The following is a 17,206-nucleotide window of genomic DNA, read 5'->3' as shown; positions in this document are numbered from 1 at the left end:
ATCCACTTATTCATCCATCCATCCATTCATCTCTCTATGCATCCATTCCAGGAGTCTTACATTGTCTATTCTTCTCTCTTTCATCCATCCACTCAAACTTACCAACTAATAAGATTAATAAGTCAGAGCACTTGACTCTGGGACCTTATAATTTATTATGCAAATGACCATATGGAAATATAGCAGTTTCCAGAGCAACTGTGAGCACATCACGGTTTGCCGTGGCTGCTGGGCTGAAAGCAACACTCGGAGGCATCTGGTTTGCCTTCTCCTGGGGGGCAATCAGGGGCGCTCTGCCCTTCCTGCCCACGACATTCCTGCCCACAGAGCTCTGGGGCCTGTGAAGTACTGTACACCTGTGGGGCAGAATTGCAGCAGTTGCCACTGCTCCCTGATTCCAGAGCTGCTGCCCCTGCTCGTCATGCTGTGGGCTGGCTGAGAACCTGAGGCAGAGCCAGCCTTCCCTCCAAGGGCAGAGCCTTCGCCCCAGCCTTCCTGGCACTGCCTTCTTGGGAAAAAATGAGGCCCAGGAAGGAGACTCAACTTCTCTAAGGAAGCCAGGGCTTGGACCCCAGACTTCTGGCTCCTCGATTCCTGTCCACCACACTTCCCTGCTCTTACCGTCTGCCCTCTCCCCATTCCCAATAGTCCTAGTTCCTCTCCCCAAGCCCTGTGGGCTCCCCTAGAAGTGTCCTCAGCCAGAAGGGGATCCTCAGCACCCACCCACTGTGTTGGCTAGTGGGAGCCCCCCAGGGAGTCCCAGCCCTGAGACAGCCAACAATCCTGTCTAATGGTTGTCAGAGCACCTGAGCCAAAGTTAAACCAGAAGCAGGGAAAAACTTATTGCACTTGAGGTCTTTTTTAATTTCTTTTTTTGTTTGTTTTTAACCAGCATCTCACTCCCTCATTAAACCCTCTCTCCCTAATGGCCCCATGCCCACCCAACCCAGCTTCAGTGTCCACCTTGAACAGCAGCTGTGGCTGCACATCTGGCTGAGTACCAGGGCATAGAAGCACCCCAGCCTTTGCCCTCCCTGCAGCTGGCAGGGCCTGGACTGTGCTGAGAAGCAACGGCCTGCAGCCAAGCAATGCGTCTGAGCCCTGGCCTGCCCTGGCAGCCAACTCTCCAGCCAAGCCTGAGTTTGCTTTCCTGTCTTTCCAGGGAATCTGACTAAGCATATGAAGTCAAAGGCCCACAGCAAAAAGTGCCAAGAGACAGGGGTGCTGGAGGAGCTGGAAGCGGAAGAAGGTAAAAGAGTCACCAACTCCCTCCTTGCTGCTCCTCTCTCTTCTCCCTCCTCCTTCCCCTCTTCCCCCCTTCCTCTCCCCCCTTCCTCTTCTTCCTTCCTCACTTCTTTCCCCTTCTCCCCTATGCTCCCTCTCCCTTCTCCTCCTTTCTCTCCTCCTCTCCCCAGCACCCCGCCCACCTCCTCTTCCTCTCCCTCTCCCTCTCCCATGCCCTCCCCTGCAGTTTTCCTAACTACTGGGAGACAGACGGCTAAAGGTTAAATTCACAGAATGGCTGACCATCCCCATGCTTTCATAGAACACGTGGCCACAGCTATTGGGCTTTGCATTCTATGGTGCAGTGTTGATGTGTTTAGAACATGCCTGGCCCCCAGTAGGCACTCAATGAATGTTTGTTAAAGAAATTAACTCCTGAGTAATTATAGCCAACATTGATTGAGCACCCACTGTGTCGGGCATGTTCTAAACACATGCTATGAATTATCTCAACGACTCCTCACAATAACTCTGTGAGGTACATGCTGTTATAAGCTCCATTTTACAGATAAGGCCAGAGAGGTTAAGTACTTGCCCAGGGTCACACAGCTCAGGAAGTGGCTGAGCTACAATTTAAAGCTCAGCTGTCTCCAGAGCCCATGCTTTTCCCCCACAGAATGAGGATGGGGCCACGGAGGTGCCGGGCCTGTTAGAAGCAGTCAGATGGTTGGGTCTGAGGCCCTCCACACGGTGCAAACGTGCAGACAAGGAGGCTGTGGCTCAGGGAGGCAGGTAACCAGCCAAAATTACATAGCTCAACAGAGGCAGGGCAGGGTCTGGAGTCTATGTTCCCCATGTCCCAGCCCCACTCATCTCCCATGCACATAATTTCAGGGCCCAGAAACCAGGTATGAAAGAGGCCAAGATGGTATATGATGGCAAGACAGCCAGGGATGAAAATGCACCAGGGGCCAGCTTGCCGCTTTAGAGTCTTCCTGGGTGTCCCTTTCCTTGCACCCGGGAGACACCAGCTTTCAGGACCTGGGATTCTGCTGAAATAATTTGCTGAGGCCTCCAGATTATGCTCTACACGGCCCAGTCTTGCGGGAGCACGGCAAGTGTGCAGAGCTCGCTGTGTGTGCAGAGCCCTCAGTGAGACAATAGCATGTGCATAGGTGTGCAGAGCTCCCTGTGTGTGCAGAGCCCTCAGTGAGACACTGGCATGTGCGTAGATATGCAGAGCTCCCTGTGTGTGCAGAGCCCTCAGTGAGACACCTATGTGTGTACACATGTGCAGAGCTCCCTGTGAGTGTGCAGAGCCCTGGGTGAGGCACCTGTATGTGCACACATGTGAGAGCTCCCCGTGTGTGTGCAGAGCCCTCAGTGAGACACTGGCATGTGCATAAGTGTGCAGAGCTCCCTGTGTGTGTGTGCAGAGCCCCCTGTGTGTGTGTGCAGAGCCTCCTCAATCATCACCATTACATCTGGGAAGTCAGAAGCTGCTGCCCCTGTCTGCAGCTTGGTTTCCTGGCCCACCCTGTACTTCCCTTCTCCCCCCACCCTTCCCTTTTTGGAGCTGAGCCTTTCTTTATCAAGGACTTTTGCTTTCTGGGACTCTCAGGGCCATTCCTCCCACAGAACTGCTGCCGGCCCCTCTCCCAGCACAGGCCTCCAGGCTCCCCCCAGCCCTGGCAATGCTCCTCCGTCGCTCAGGGTCTCCCAACAGCTCAGTGAGGCAGGCAGTCAGGGACACAATCCCCGGGGAATAGATGAGAGATCTGAGCTCCAGGACTGCCCACTGATTCCTGGCCTCTGTTCTCTCTTGCCTGACGATCAGCTCTTTTTCTTCTGAACCAGATTAATGGAGAAAAACACTCACAGGGTGGAAGAGACAAGGGCATCCATCCCCACTCCCCCCCCCCCCACATACATATACACACACAGGGTACTAAAGAGTGGAGGGGGATCCCAGCCCTGACCAGGCCGAGCCCAAACACATCTGAACCAGAACCCTCAGCCTTCTGAGCTCATCCAATGTGGGGGAGCTTCTGGAGCAAGGGGAAATGGGAGGTTGAGGGTCAGGTCGTACAGCGCCTTGAGGCCTTATTGCCTGTTTTTACACTCCAGACCTCATTCTAGATAGTCCTGGTTTTCTACTTATTTTGTATTGTAATGCTCACACTGAAGACAGTTTGCTCAGTAAATCCAGCTACAACCTGCCACCCCAAGCCACATAATCCTTGACTCTGCCCTCATACACACCCACAGTCACACCTACACACTCAGCCTCGAGCACACTGGGGCTTCCAGAGAATCTGGGAGGATTTGAGAGAGCTGAAGCCAGACATGACAGCCCTGTGTCTTCCCCACTCCACTCCATGCCCATCCCCAGCCATGTCCTCTGTCACCTATGAAGTAGGGAGGTGCCAGTACAGAATGTGAATGGAGCCAGGGGTCAGGGTGCCAGGCAGTGTCAGAGGGTGAGTGTTCCCAGCAGAGGAAACAGCAGGTGCAAGGCCTCTGGGGGTACAGGGCTTGGCGATGCGGCTAGAGCCTGTCAGCGAGGGGGACAGGGTGGGAGCAATGAGGTCAGAGGGAGCTGGACCAGATCGTGTGGGGCAGTGAGGTCTTGCCTTTCCTGAGTGGAGTGACTCCTTTCGCTCTGGCTGGGTTGGAGAACGGGGGCAGAGGTGGAAGCAGGAATCCAGGCAAAGCACACATTGGCTTGGACCAGGTAAGCGCTGTGGAAGTGGTGGGCGAGCTCTGATATGTTTTGGAGGTAGAGTCCACAGGTTTTGCTGACATATATCATGATGGTGGAGGGAGGCTCTTGAGAAAAAGAGGAGCGAGGATGACTCCAAAGATTATGGCCATGTCCCGCGATTTGGAACATTCAGGGAGGAGGGTTAGAGTTCGTGTCTGTTCGACACAAAGTAAAGATGTGGGAGGACAGCCTGTAAGGATAGACTACTTTCGGATGGCAGGGCTGCCGTCCCGCCCCTAACGGTGATGAAGTTGAGCACTGGCGCCACCTTGTGGCGAAATCCCAGTGGCGCCATCTGCGAGCTGCATGGCATCAAGCTTGGTCCACAATCCCAGGCCCCAAGTGGTAGGGCTTTGTTGCGTGTTTGTTGATCGTGACCCCAGCAGTGGTGGGACAGCTCTATGAGATGCTTTAGAAACGGACTGCCGAGATGTGGAGGACCTAGTGAGCCCTGCCCTGGGGCGCTGGACAGGGGACCCTTGGCTTCTTGTAAAGATTCTTCATTGGTGTGTTGGGTGCTTCATCAGTGAAGTAGGTCTTTAGGAGCCCTCTGCTAGATATGAGGAGACCCTGGTCTGGTCCCTCCTCACTAGTAGCACTACCCCTCCAAGCCTCACCTGCAAAATGCTTACAATGCCTGACCCGACTGCCTTCACCTGAGATCCCAGAGGTAGCTGAAGATGGAATTAAAAAAAAACCTGGTGCCCGTCAAGTCTATTCCAACTCATAATGACCTATAGGACAGGGTAGAACTGCCCTACAGGGTTTCCAAGGAGTGGCTGGTAGATTTGAACTGCCAACCTTTTGGTTAGCAGCCAAAGGCTAACCACAGAGCTGGAATAACTGAAGTTTATTAGGCACTGTAGGAGCCCTGGTGATGCAGTGGGTTAAGTGCTTGGTTGCTAACCAAAAGGTCAGCAGTTCCAACCCACCAGCTGCTCCGTGGGAGAAAGACGTGGTAGTCTGCTTCTGTAAAGATTACAGCCTTGGAAACCCTATGAGGCAGTTCTACTCCTTCTTATAGGCTTGCTAAGAATTGGAATTGACTCAATGGCAATGGGTTATTAGGCACTGTGTGCCAGGCAGACCCCAAATGATACACGCATTACTTCATTCAACCCTCCCAACAGCTTCATGAGGTGGGTTCTATTGCTATTACTCCCATTTTACAGATGAGGAAGCTGAACACAGAGAGGGTGAAGTAACTTGGCGAACATCACACAGCAAGGGAGAGGTGGATTCAAACCCAGGCAGTTCCCTGTTTCTTGGAGCGTAAACATCATTTTAAACTGACATTGTAAGAATGCAAAGGCTGTAAACTATAGTTTGGACTGAACCACTAGCTGGCTGGGTAATTTTTGTTAAGCCCTTGGGTAAAATCTGCACCTGTGTGTTCACCATGTGTAAATGAGGGGTGGAGCTAGGTGAGTTCCTGGGATCCTGTGAGTCCTCCATAGCTGAAGTCAAAGCCTGGAGCAAAACTACCAAGTGGGTTTTGTTCCCTAGCCTCATCCTTTTGTGGTTGTTAGTTGCCTTCAAGTCGGCTTGAATTCATGTCAACCCCATGTACAACAGAACGAAATGTTGCCTAGTCCATTTTTGTGACCACAGTATGTTTTGAGTGCCTTCCAACCTAGGGGGCTCATCTTCCAACACTGTATCCAACAATATTCTGTTGTGATCCATGGGGTTTTCAGTGGCTGATTTTCAGAAGTAGAGTGCCAGGCCTTTCTTCCTAGTTTGGGAGCTCCGCTGAAACCTGTCCATAATAAATAACCCTGTTGGTATTCGAAATCCTGGTGGCATAGATTCCAGCATCACAGCAACACACAAGTCACCATGCTACAACAAACTGACAGACGGGTGGTGGGCTGAGGTGAACCCTGCCCCAGCCTCCCATTCCCTTCTGGTCTTCATTGTCATTCTGCTCCCAGCTGCCAGGAGACTTTGCCTCACCCCCTTGGCTCCCCTTTCGCCTGCCAGCGCCAGCTCCACCCCAGAGCCTTGACCTCCATCTCCTGAATATACACCTTTCCTGCAGTTGTGCATTTTACTACAGCATCTTGAGTGACTTGGAAACCTGAATGCTGGGCTTTCTGGCTCCAGGGCGGCTGGGTATAGTGGGGCTTGGAAGCCCGGTTGTACTAGCAACCTGAGTCAGCACACGCATCTGGCTCCCTTTGTCAGGAGTGGGCCTGGTTGCACCAGCAGCCTGGGCCTGGGCCTGGGTCAGCGTGTACGTCCAGATGTCTTATTCAGGGGTGGGGGTGGTGCTGGCATCTCAGAGTGAGGTAGAGAGGCTGGTTGGCCAGATCCTCAGTGCACCTGTCACCTGCCCACACCCTGCAGGCCGGAACCACGGTTCACAGCAGTCCAGCCTGGCAGTGGGCTGGCAGAACCCAAACCGTCAGGAGCCTGCCAGGTGAACCAGACATTAGCTGAGCCCTCTGCAGCATCCAGATTGCTACCCATTTCAGAGATGCCCGAACTTGTTAGAGGTGGCCTGGCTATTTGGGTCAGCCCCACAAGAAGCTAGACCAGGAGGCTAGTATTTCAGAGCCTGCTCCCCTCTGCTGGGAGTGGTACGGGCTCTCCAAGGGCAGCAGCTCCTCTGGACAAGAGTGCAACTGGGATGGGAACCTGCCCTGCAGCTGGTGCCAGCTGAGACCCACTGAGGCCCTTGTGCCAGCCAGCAGCAGCCTGCCCTCAGTGGTACATGTGTGTCTTGCCTGTGGCTCTGTGCTACTGGGCCAGCCAGCATGACTGCCCTGTCTCTGAATAATAGATTCCATCATTCACGTATTAATAGTGATCATCATTATTCAAGCCCTTGCTATGTGCTGGGCACACGGTGACGCCTAACAAACCCTGGAAGCCGAGACCCCTCACAATCATTTGACAAAAGAGGAGATTGAGGCACAGCAAAGTGACATAACATGCTCGTGGTGGAGCCAGCACTGACTGTTAGTGAAAAACAACCCATGCCACAATCTTACTTCCTGTGGTTCAATCCAGCCCTACCGTTTACCTTACTTGGGCAAGTTGCCCCATTTCTCTGTACCTCAGTTGCATCCTCTGTGACGTGGTGCTAGCAGCCTCAGAGGATTGCTTGAGAACTAAATGAATTAATACAAATGAAGCCCCTAGAACTGAACCTGGCACGTGGTAGATGCAAATACTATTAGTAATACTAGTAGTTGTTGTTAGTTGCTGGCAAGTTGATTCTGACTCACGGTGACCCTGTGTGCAGAGTAGTGCTGCCCCATAGGGTTTTCAGGGCTGCGACCTTTAGGAAACAGGTCACCAGGCCTTAGTATTAGTAGTAGGCATTACATAATAGTACTATTATTATTTACAGTGTTACCATATCTATTATATCCCTTGATTAGCCCATAGTTGCCATGGCTACTATGCCCAGTTTGCAGTTGAGGAAACTGGGGCTTGGAGAGGAGCGGACATGGGTCCTGCATGGCCCTGAGGCCTGTGGCCCCATGTGTCCTAAATTTACCCTCCAGGAACCAGTGACGACCCGTTCCAGGACTCGGAAGGGCGAGAGGGCTCGGAGGCCGTGGAGGAACACCAGTTTTCAGACCTAGAGGACTCTGACTCAGACTCGGACCTCGATGAAGACGAGGATGAGGATGAGGAGGAGAGCCTGGACGAGCCGTCTAGACCATCCTCGGAGGCACCCCCACCTGGCCCGCCAGCCATGCTACGGGCAGACTCCTCGCCTAGGCAGGGCCCTCAGCCCCCAGATGCTCCCCCTGGCAACCAGGCTGCACGGGGCAGCTCAGTCTCAGAAGCTGAGCACTTGGCAGCCAGCACTGGCTCCACATCCAGCCAGAGCATCCTGTGCCTCCCCCAGCTGGGACTGGCCCCTCTGGGCCCCATGGAGAGGGACACAGTCTTGGCCCTGAGCTCCAAGGCCACGTCGCCGAGAAGGCCGTGGTCTCCGAGCAAAGAAGCCGGCAGCTGCCCACCGCTGGCTCACAAACACTCACTCACCAAAAACGACTCATTTCCCCAGCGATACTCACTGGCCCGAGAGCCACAGGCCTCAGTCCCCAGCCCCCCTGGCCCCCAGATCAGCCCGGGGAGGGACATGGGCCCTCTCCCTTGTGGGTCCCCAAGACTCGAGCTGTCTCCTCTCAGCCCCAGCCCCCTGCGAAGAGAACTGCCCCCTCGATCACATCTGCTCCCTGAGTGTGAGGGCTCCACAGACCCAGGCCCTTCCAGACACTCGCCCACCAGGAGAAGGCTCCCAGGTCAGGCTGAGTCACCGCCACGGCCAGCATTGCCAGGGAAGTGGGCCTCGGCTGCACCGGGCAGTTCTGCAGCAGATGAGCGCGGCCTAGGCTTGGGGCCGGCCCCGCGGGCTGTCTTCACGCCCACGCCTCTACCTCACAAGCTTCTGGGCAGAAGCCCCGAGACTGGCGCCTCCCCCTGGGTGAGTTCCTGCCCCCATGGGTCTGGGCCAGTTCTCCCACGTGGGTGGGCGGATTGCACCATTCACTCCTCTCCCCGAAGCACACACCTGGAGTTAAATAGTTTGGCTACCTCAATACCTAATACAGTGAAACCTATGAGAGCTGGAGCTCAAAGGGACTGCCTTGTTTTTCCAGGTCTCGCAAGTTTTCCACCTTTGACAGGATGCAGTCCTATCACTTTTCTGTCGCTTGTTTTAGTGGAAAACATTTCAGTACCCCTCCCCCAAAGACAGACAGGCATGGAAGCTACAGGGCCTGGATGGGCTCCTGGTTGCTGTGGGGTGGCGGCAGCCTTGCCAGTCAGGGCAGCCAGGCACAGGGCGGCCCATGGGCAAGGAGCTGGGGACTCCTGTTCTGGCCCCAGCTTGGCCGTGACTTGCTCTGTGATCTCCAGGCCTCACAGATGACCAGCATGGCACCTTCTCCTTACCATGTCTTGTTTTCTGACCCTAGCAGAAGGCCGAGTACCGAAGTCCCTCCAGCTCACCGGGCCCTGCTCATCCTCTCTCCTTCCGGCCCTTCTGCACTCCCCACGACTTCCACGGCCACGTCCCAGCCCGGACAGAGGAGAACGTCTTCAGCCACCTCCCTCTGCACTCCCAGCACTTGGCCCGTGCCCCGTGCCCCTTGATTCCCATTGGTGGGATCCAGATGGTGCAGGCCCGGCCAGGGGCCCACCCCACCTTGCTGCCAGGGCCCACTGGGGCCTGGGTCAGTGGCTTCTCGGGAGGTGGCAGCGACCTAACGGGGGCCCGAGAGGCCCAGGAGCGAGGCCGCTGGAGCCCCACCGAGAGCTCGTCAGCCTCCGTGTCCCCTGTGGCCAAGGTCTCCAAGTTCACACTCTCCTCAGAGCTGGAGGGCAGGGACTACCCCAAGGAGCAGGAGAGGACGAGTGGGGGCCTGGGCAGACCTCCTGACTGGGAGCCCCCAGAGCCCACGCCCACAGACAGCTCCTGCACCCCACAGGAGGCCTTGCCCTGGCCACCCCAGGGCCACAGGGCAGAGCAGACCTGGAGCCCCTGCTTGGAGTCACCGCGCACTTTCGCCAACCCCAAGACCTCGGCCGCCCCGGCACTGGACCGCAGCAGCTCCACGGGCTGCTTGGCAGAGGCCTCCACGCGCTTCCCAGCTCGGAGGAGGAACCTTTCTGGGGAACCCAGGACCAGTCAGGGCTCCCCCGAGCCCTCAGGAAGTGGGGCACGCAGGGCACCTCCAGAGCAACCCGAGGACAGGGGCACCCCCAGCACTTAGTCTCTCCGCTGCTTCAGCATCTGGCTTCCGGTGTCGGCAACAGACGTTTCCAGCCAACTTCCTCAAATCCTCTTGCTCTCACGGGCCCGTTTCCATCTGTCCATCTGTGCAAGCAGCTTCTGCTCAGACCCCCATCTGTTTTATCTTTCATGTATGCAGTTACCTGTGCCTTTTTCTATACCTTTTGTTGCTTGAAAAGAAACAACACACACACATAAAACACCCCACTAGGAGTTGGAGGCTGTGAACATTTCATGCTTTTTGGGGTGTAGGTGAAACCTCACCCTCTGCTACTGCGGTCTGCAGACCCCACCCCCAAGGCCTGGCAAACAACGGCCATTTGCTGAGGGGAGGGGGATGCACTGAGGGGGGAAAAAAACTTTTAAAAATATATCATTAAATGTAAAAGCCAACGCTCCTATGTACAGAGGTTTATGGTTCCTATTTATTGCCACTTTGCCCACCCCCCCAGCTGGTGGCCACCCCACTCTGCCAACAGAAGGGCTCGCGGCCCAAAGCAGAGGGGCTCAAACACGGCAGACCCAGAAATACCGACTTTTTATTGCTTTTTGTTTTCTCTCTTTTATTTCTAAGAAAGGGAAAATATGTTACTTTTCTTAGGATTTAAATGCAAAAAAATAGGAGCAGGTAGAAGGTAGGTGCTGGCTCCCCCAGGACTCTGAGATACCCGCTTTGATCTGGCGTTTGACCAGTGGATGATCCTCCTCTCCAGCGCCTCCCTTCTACACCCCCCCGCCACCCTACACCCTGGGCTGGGACAGGAGCCCTGACAGTCCACTTCCTGGTTCCAGAGCACCTGCCCTAGGCTTTGCTCTCTGGCCCTGTCCATAGGCAGCCTTCCATATTCTAAAAACTACCCACAAGGCAGAAGGGGCAGGGCCCACCCCTTAGAGGTCAAGTTTGGCTGTGTCACCTTTCAGCTGCTGAGGCTGGAGTCTGAGTTTTGTTTCATATTTGGTCTCTGAGGTACAGGAGGCCCTCTTTTTTTTCATGCTCAGACAGGGATATGTGTCTGAACCCCGTTGTAGCAGGACTGCTCCCTCCCTCCCTTCTCTACCCAATACTGTCAGACTGCACCTCCCCCAGGAAAATATCCCAAACCATGACTAGGGTGAACCACCTGGGCCTTTTGGTTGGCTTAAACTGTTTAAAAGAAATATATATAAAAGAAACTAGAAAGAGAGGATGGCGTTTGATTTTTCCCCTACCCTCCTCAGATTCCCTTGACTCAGAAGATTGATTATCCTAAGTCATTTGAATTCTTCTCCAGAGCTAGCAGCTCAGAGCTAGTGCCCTTTCCTTGTTCCCATCTTCAAGAAGCTGCCCTGCATTTCCCAGGGCAAATCCTACTTTGTAGAAAAATAAGATGACCAAAAATTAAAATCCCAAGTTGAAATATGGAACTTGGACTCTAGCATGTTTGCCTGCCCTAGGAGAGGGGCGGAAACCTTGGTGGCATAGTGGTTAGAAGCTATGGCTGCTAACCAAAGGTTCAGCACTTCGAATCCACCAGGCGCTCCTTGGAAACCCTATGGGGCAGTTCTACTCTGTCCTATAGGGTCTCTATGAGTCAGAATTGACTCGAGGGCAACAGGTTTGGTTTTTTTTGTTTGTTTGTTTGGGGGGTGGGGGAGTATTTGCATCTTTCCAGAAATGATCTTTAGTTTCTACAAGGGGGTTAAAGCAAAAACCCAAGGACCATGGCTGGCACACATCCAGGCTAATGCTGCTGCCACCACCTTACAGAGCAGGGGCCTCCCTACCCCCAGGTCCTCAGGAAGGCCCATCCAAGGGCTCTTGAGCTGATTAAGCTGTTTAGATGGGACACAATAGGAGAGGAGGGTTGAGACGCTTCCTGGCTCCCCAGGTATGCCAATATCCCATCTTCCTCTGGGCCAAGCTTGTCTACTCTTGGCCCCTTCTGATGGACGGACCAGCCACAGGCCCCACCTCCAGCCAGACCACCTTGTTCATTCTATTATGGCCTCACTCTGAGCTAAGACAGAGGGGACAAAACAGAAAGGTCTCCCCAGCTGCAGGAAACTAAGAGGTTAACTGTTCCCCAGTGAGCTGGGAGGGGCTAGCTGTAGCTCTGGGCTGCTTGACTCAGAGTCTGGGGCTCTTGCCATCCTAGGAAAAGGTAGCCAGCCCAGCCTTGACCATGTTGGCACTGATGTGGCCTTCTCGGGCCTGGCAGGAAATGGCAAGGAGCCTGGGTACAGTCACTCCGCAGGCCAGGGCTCTTCTCGTCGCCTGTCTTGCAGCCTGAACCTGTGGGGCTACCCAAGAATTAGACTTCAAGAGCTGAGGGCAGGGCATTGCTTTAGCCAGGTTTGGAACCGTCCTGAACAAGACCTTCTGCAGGACTAGCACCTGATCTGGAATAGCCATGCCCCTCCACCCCTGCCCTGCACCCCCAGTTCTCCTGGTCATCGTCCCGCCTGTACTTGAACAGCCCACTCACCAAAGATGTCCTTGCCTGGGAAGTATGGCCAGCAGGGGAGAGCCCCACAGTCTCAGAGACATTGGTCACAGGCAGAGTGGATGTAGCAGGAGCCAGGAGATCCATGTTTGATGATGCACAAACAGAATCCAGCCCATGGGCTGCTGCCCAACACAGGTGCCCAGAGGGAGAGGTCGAAGCCATCAGCGTGGGGTGTATGTCACTGGGCATAGCTCTAACCTCCTCTGCCAAACTCTATTTCTGCTTCCCTGAGCACAGAGCTCCAAGACCATGCTCAAATCTTTGTAATTTGGAAGACTTACCCATGCCCTCTCCCAGACACCCCTGGCCTGCTCCCACCCCCTTTCACATTTCCAGTCTGCCTGTGATGCTCCTGTCCCTGCCAAGGGGAGCAGTGGAGGCAGCAGTGCTGATCTGCTGGCAGGAAAACCTGAAAGGTGTGGGGACACAGGATGGCCCTTTCTGGGTAGACCAGCTCCACCCTTTGAGTGTTGGCAGTAGGGAGGAACCAATTCCCCACGGGGTTTCAGGACCAAACCTTGCCTTCTCTTGGGGACTCCAAGCTACTTGCCCCCTGGGCCTGCCTTCCAGGATGCCCTTTACTCCTGGAAAACTCAGGGCCATTCCGGGTACTAACTCCATTTAACTCCATTCCTCCTCGAGGGCACCTTTCCCCAGGCCTGCCCCCTCCTGCCCACCCACTCCATGGCATACACTCTGGCCCCAACCACTGAGACCCTCCAGGAGCCAGATGTAGAGGTCCCTCTGCCTCCCTCAGTCGGAAACAGTCTGAAAGAATTCGCTTCTATGTTCCTCTAGCCCCTGCTCCGCTCTCACTGGTTCGTCTGGAATGGGAATAAGCAATATATCTGAGCTGAGTTTCTCTCTAGTTCTTTCTCCAGGCAAATCCCTCTTTAAGCCAACGTCGGGGCCGAGCAGACATCCATAAGACGGCCCTGCAGTACTGACCAGAAGGAGAGCATTTCCGAAGGCCTGCCCCACAAATTCTGCTTCTCTGTTGTGAATCCAGTCTGCTTTCCATTAGAAAACTGCTTCGGCACTTACGATCACTTTACTACACTTAGTGTTAAAAAAGAAAAGAAAGAAAAACAGAAAAGAAATGTATAGGCAAATGTAAGATACACGCTCTCTGTAAGATAAATATTTGCCTTTAAAAAAAAAAAAAGTTGTATGTATTCTGTCCGTGAAATCGTCTATTCAGAGTGTCTATGTTCTTAAATGGCAATACATTCCAAAAACCGTACTGTAAATATGTACAGCAGCCACACTGGGATGGGTAGTTTTGCCTGTAATTTTATTTAAACTCTAGTTTCTACACTTGCATCTTGCAATGTCGGTATGGTATATATCAGTGCAAAAAAAAATGAAAAACAAAACAAAAAGTCCCTGCAGGTCTAAAGCACAGAGTCTGACGTACAAAAGGAAACAACTGCTCAGTATTGATGTGTGTGACCTTTGTTGTAAATGACATCTGTACTGTGAATGAGAAGTTTTTACAAGTATAATAATTGCCTTTATTACAGCTCTGGCTGGGTGTTCAGCCTGAGGATATTTTTAAAAAAAAAAAATAGCACGTTGGAATAAATTTTAAAATCCCAACACAGCTCTGCTTGCCTGGCTCACGGTTCTTTTTGAGGGTTGTAGAATGTCAGAGTTGGCCCCAGAGAGGGGAAGTGACTGGGCCACAGTCACCCAGCCGGGGCTTCTCTCATGACCCTCACTTTTAAGCCGCACCTGGATTCAGATCTTGGCACAGTCACTTGCTGACTGTGTGACCTTGGGCAAGTTACCAAACGTCTCTGAGCCTCCATTTCCTAATCTGTAGAGAGGAGGGTAATAATCTGTATGTGTAAGAGTTGTTGTGAGGATTAAATAATGTGCTAGATGTTGTTGTTGCTAGCTAGCTACCATTAAGGCGACCTCTGACTCGTGGCCAGCCCATGCACAATGGAACCATACGCCGTACGGTCCTGTGCCATCCCCATCATCGGTTGCAGGTCAGACCCTTGTGATTTGTTGAGTTTTCGCTGGCTGATTTTCCAGAAGGAGACTGTCTAGGCCTTTCTTCCTAGTCCGTCTCAGCCTGAGAACACCACTGAAATCTGTCCAGCATCATGGCAACAGACGATCCACCACTCACAGGCAGCTGGTACCTGTGCTTAATGTACACTGGCCAGAAATCAAGTAGCTGCATGAAAAGTGAAAATTCTACCACAGAACCACCACCACCGCCCCTGAGGCGGCATATGAAAAAAAACAGTTGTCATTGAGTCGATTCAGTCTCATGGCAACCCCGTGTGTGCAGAGTAGAACAGGGCTCCACAGGGTTCTCGATGTTCGTGAACCTTCAGAAGCAGATTTCCAGGCCTTTCTTCCAAGGTGCCTCTGGGTGGGTTCGATCCTCCAGCCTTTCAGTTAGCATGCAAGTGCTTAACTGTTTGCACCACTCAGGGACTCCAGGTGCTGTATACAGGGTGGTGAATGGAACCTTGAACACAGTAAGCCTTTCACAAATAAGTTCTGAGCATGAGCAGGCTTTGCACAGGCTGCTGGCGCTACAAGTGTTAAAACAACAGCTATGGGCCCCATCTTTTGCTTCAAAAGCAGTTTACTGAGTGCCAGTGATGGGGCAGTTGTCAGGGTACAGCGGTGAGCAAGATAGACAACAGTTCCCGTTTTAAAGAGCCTCTGTTCTAACAGGAGCGACTATCATCGAACAAATAACATTGTAATTAATTGCTCAATCACAGTGGCCATAATTGTTGTGGAGGAAGAGAACAAAAACTCAAGTCCAGAGTGAGTCATCCAGGAGATCTTTCCTGGAAAACTCCTAAGCGATAGAGGAAGCAGAAGAGTGAGAAGGAGCAAAGAGGCCCATGGACAACCAAGAGGTTGTGTCAGGGTAAAACGCTGCTCAGAAGTTTAGAGGTTGGAAACCTAAGAGTGTTTGAGCAACAAGGTGACACTATGGACTTTGGGAAAAGTGGCCAGCACAGAGCCTAGTGCCTAGGGGCCCTCCCTAGAAATGGCTGAGTGTTGAATCATTGTAGAGACAGATGGTGGTGGGTGAGGACAAGGTGGGGAAGCCAGGACAGCACTTACAGACACCTTCCTAGAAGCCCAGAGAGCGGGCACAGGAGGGCTGGGACAGACACTGAAGGGGGCATGGGCTCCAGGGAAAGAAAGGCTGGAGTGTGTTTGACGGGCTTGTAGGAAGGACCCTGTGGGGAGAGAGAGGGATGGGGCTGGAGAGGGGATAATCACAGCAAGGGGCCCTGAGGAGGTGGGAGAGCTGTGAAATCAAGCCCAGCCTGAGGAGAGAAGGAAGGGGGAGGGAGGAGAAGAGGAGAGGTGGCAGGAAGTTGAAGGCATGTTCCTCAGAAGAATTCTCTCTGAAAGAGAGAATGAGCTCACCTGCTGAGAAGGGAAGAAGAGGCTGCAGGACAAAAAGATTGAAGGAGCTTGGAAGGTTCCAATGACCTTTGAGAGAAGCAGGAGAGAGGGCTGACCAGGGAAACAAGGAGGCATCAAATGGATGGTTTCTCCAGCCTTACTCAGGAGCCATGCCATGGGCATGGACAAGGAGCCACTTAGATTCATCCAAGGTGGGGGGTTTTCCAGGCCATGGGATAGAAGGACAGCAGGGTGCAGGAAGGAAGAGTGTTGGCAAGTGCAGAGGTGTGGCTATGGGCCTCTGAATCCATAGGCTGGGAAGCAAGCAAACAGGGGTGGCTGACAGGCAGAAAGTCCAGCCGTCAAGTGATGGCTGGGGGTTTGGATGAAAACAGAAGAAAAGTCATCTTAACTCCTTATTTCAGAGGTGAGAGCATTGTGGGAAGACGGAGATGACCCCAGGGACAGGCACCTGAGGTGGAATGAAAAAGAATGTCACTGGAAATGAAGAGGCCAGGACCTGAGTGTGCAGGGGGCTGAGTGAGCTGTGCAGGTGGCCATTGAGGGCATCTCTGCTCTGGCAGAGACCTGGGCCGGGAGCCAGGGTGGCTCAGTCCGGACAGGTTCTGTTAGGCAGCAAGAACAAACAACCCTAGAAACTCAGGGGCTGAATGCGACAAAGGTTTATTTCCTGTCTTTGCTGCATGTTCACTGTGGGTCAGCAGGGGAATTCCACGCATCTCAGTCACTTGGATTCCCAGAAGTAGGAGGTTCCAACCCTGTGCCCCCACAGCAGCTGGGGCAGAGAAAAGGAGGGTGCCCAGGTACCTTGCCCACCTGATTAAATGCTTCTACCTGAAAACAACAAATATCCCTCCCATTCACATTTCATTGGCCAAAGCAAGTCACATGCCTCATGGAAGTTGTTATTATGTGCTGTGGAGTTGATTCCAATTCATAGTGGCCCCATGTGACAGGGTGAACCCCCCCCATAGGGTTTTCTAGGCTGTAATCTTTAAGGGTTGTGTTCTTTCACCACACCTATTCAATCTGTATGCTGAGTAAATAATCCCAGAAGCTGGACTATATGAAGAAGAACGGGGCATCAGGATTGGAGGAAGACTCATTAACAACCTACATTATGCAGATGACACAACCTTACTTGCTGAAAGTGAAGAGGACTTGAAGCACTTACTGATGAAGATCAAAGCCTTCAGTATGGAATACACCTCAACATAAAGAAACAAAAATCCTCACAACTGGACCAATAAGTAACATCATGATAAATGGAGAAAAGATTGAGGTTGTCAAGGATTTCATTTTACTTGGATCCACAATCAACAGTCATGAAAACAGCTGTCAAGAAATCAAAAGATATATCACATTGGGCAAATCTGTTGCAAAAGACCTCTTTAAAGTTTTAGAAAACAAAGATGTCACCTTGAGGACTAAGGTGCACCTGATCCAAGCTCTGGTGTTTTCAATCTCCTCATATGCATGTGAAAGCTGGACAATGAATAAGGAAGACCGAAGAAGAATTGATGCCTTTGAATTGTGGTGTTGGAAAGAATACTGAATATA

The 17,206-nt window shown here is 52.8% G+C and overlaps 1 protein-coding gene across 2 annotated transcripts in view; it reads left to right on the top strand.

The window, feature by feature from the left end:
- The window catches only part of HIVEP3 (HIVEP zinc finger 3), a 69,480-nt gene extending 56,039 nt beyond the window's left edge, over positions 1 to 13,441 (top strand). Inside the window, exons 4-6 of one of the 2 annotated variants that reach the window (XM_023554594.2) lie at positions 1,163 to 1,249; positions 7,504 to 8,435; positions 8,932 to 13,441. In XM_023554594.2, the coding sequence (XP_023410362.2) occupies positions 1,163 to 1,249; positions 7,504 to 8,435; positions 8,932 to 9,726 (1,814 nt within the window). In that variant the 3' untranslated portion in view covers positions 9,727 to 13,441. Of the gene's footprint in view, positions 1 to 1,162; positions 1,250 to 7,503; positions 8,436 to 8,928 lie in introns of both variants that reach the window. The other variant, XM_003415329.3, reaches the window with a different exon arrangement.
- The last annotated feature ends 3,765 nt before the right edge of the window (positions 13,442 to 17,206 follow it).

This window comes from Loxodonta africana, chromosome 3, assembly GCF_030014295.1.
Source record: "Loxodonta africana isolate mLoxAfr1 chromosome 3, mLoxAfr1.hap2, whole genome shotgun sequence".
NCBI lineage: Eukaryota > Metazoa > Chordata > Mammalia > Proboscidea > Elephantidae > Loxodonta > Loxodonta africana.
The sequence above is the reverse complement of the archived record's forward strand: the minus strand, read 5'-3'. Positions and strand labels throughout refer to the sequence as shown.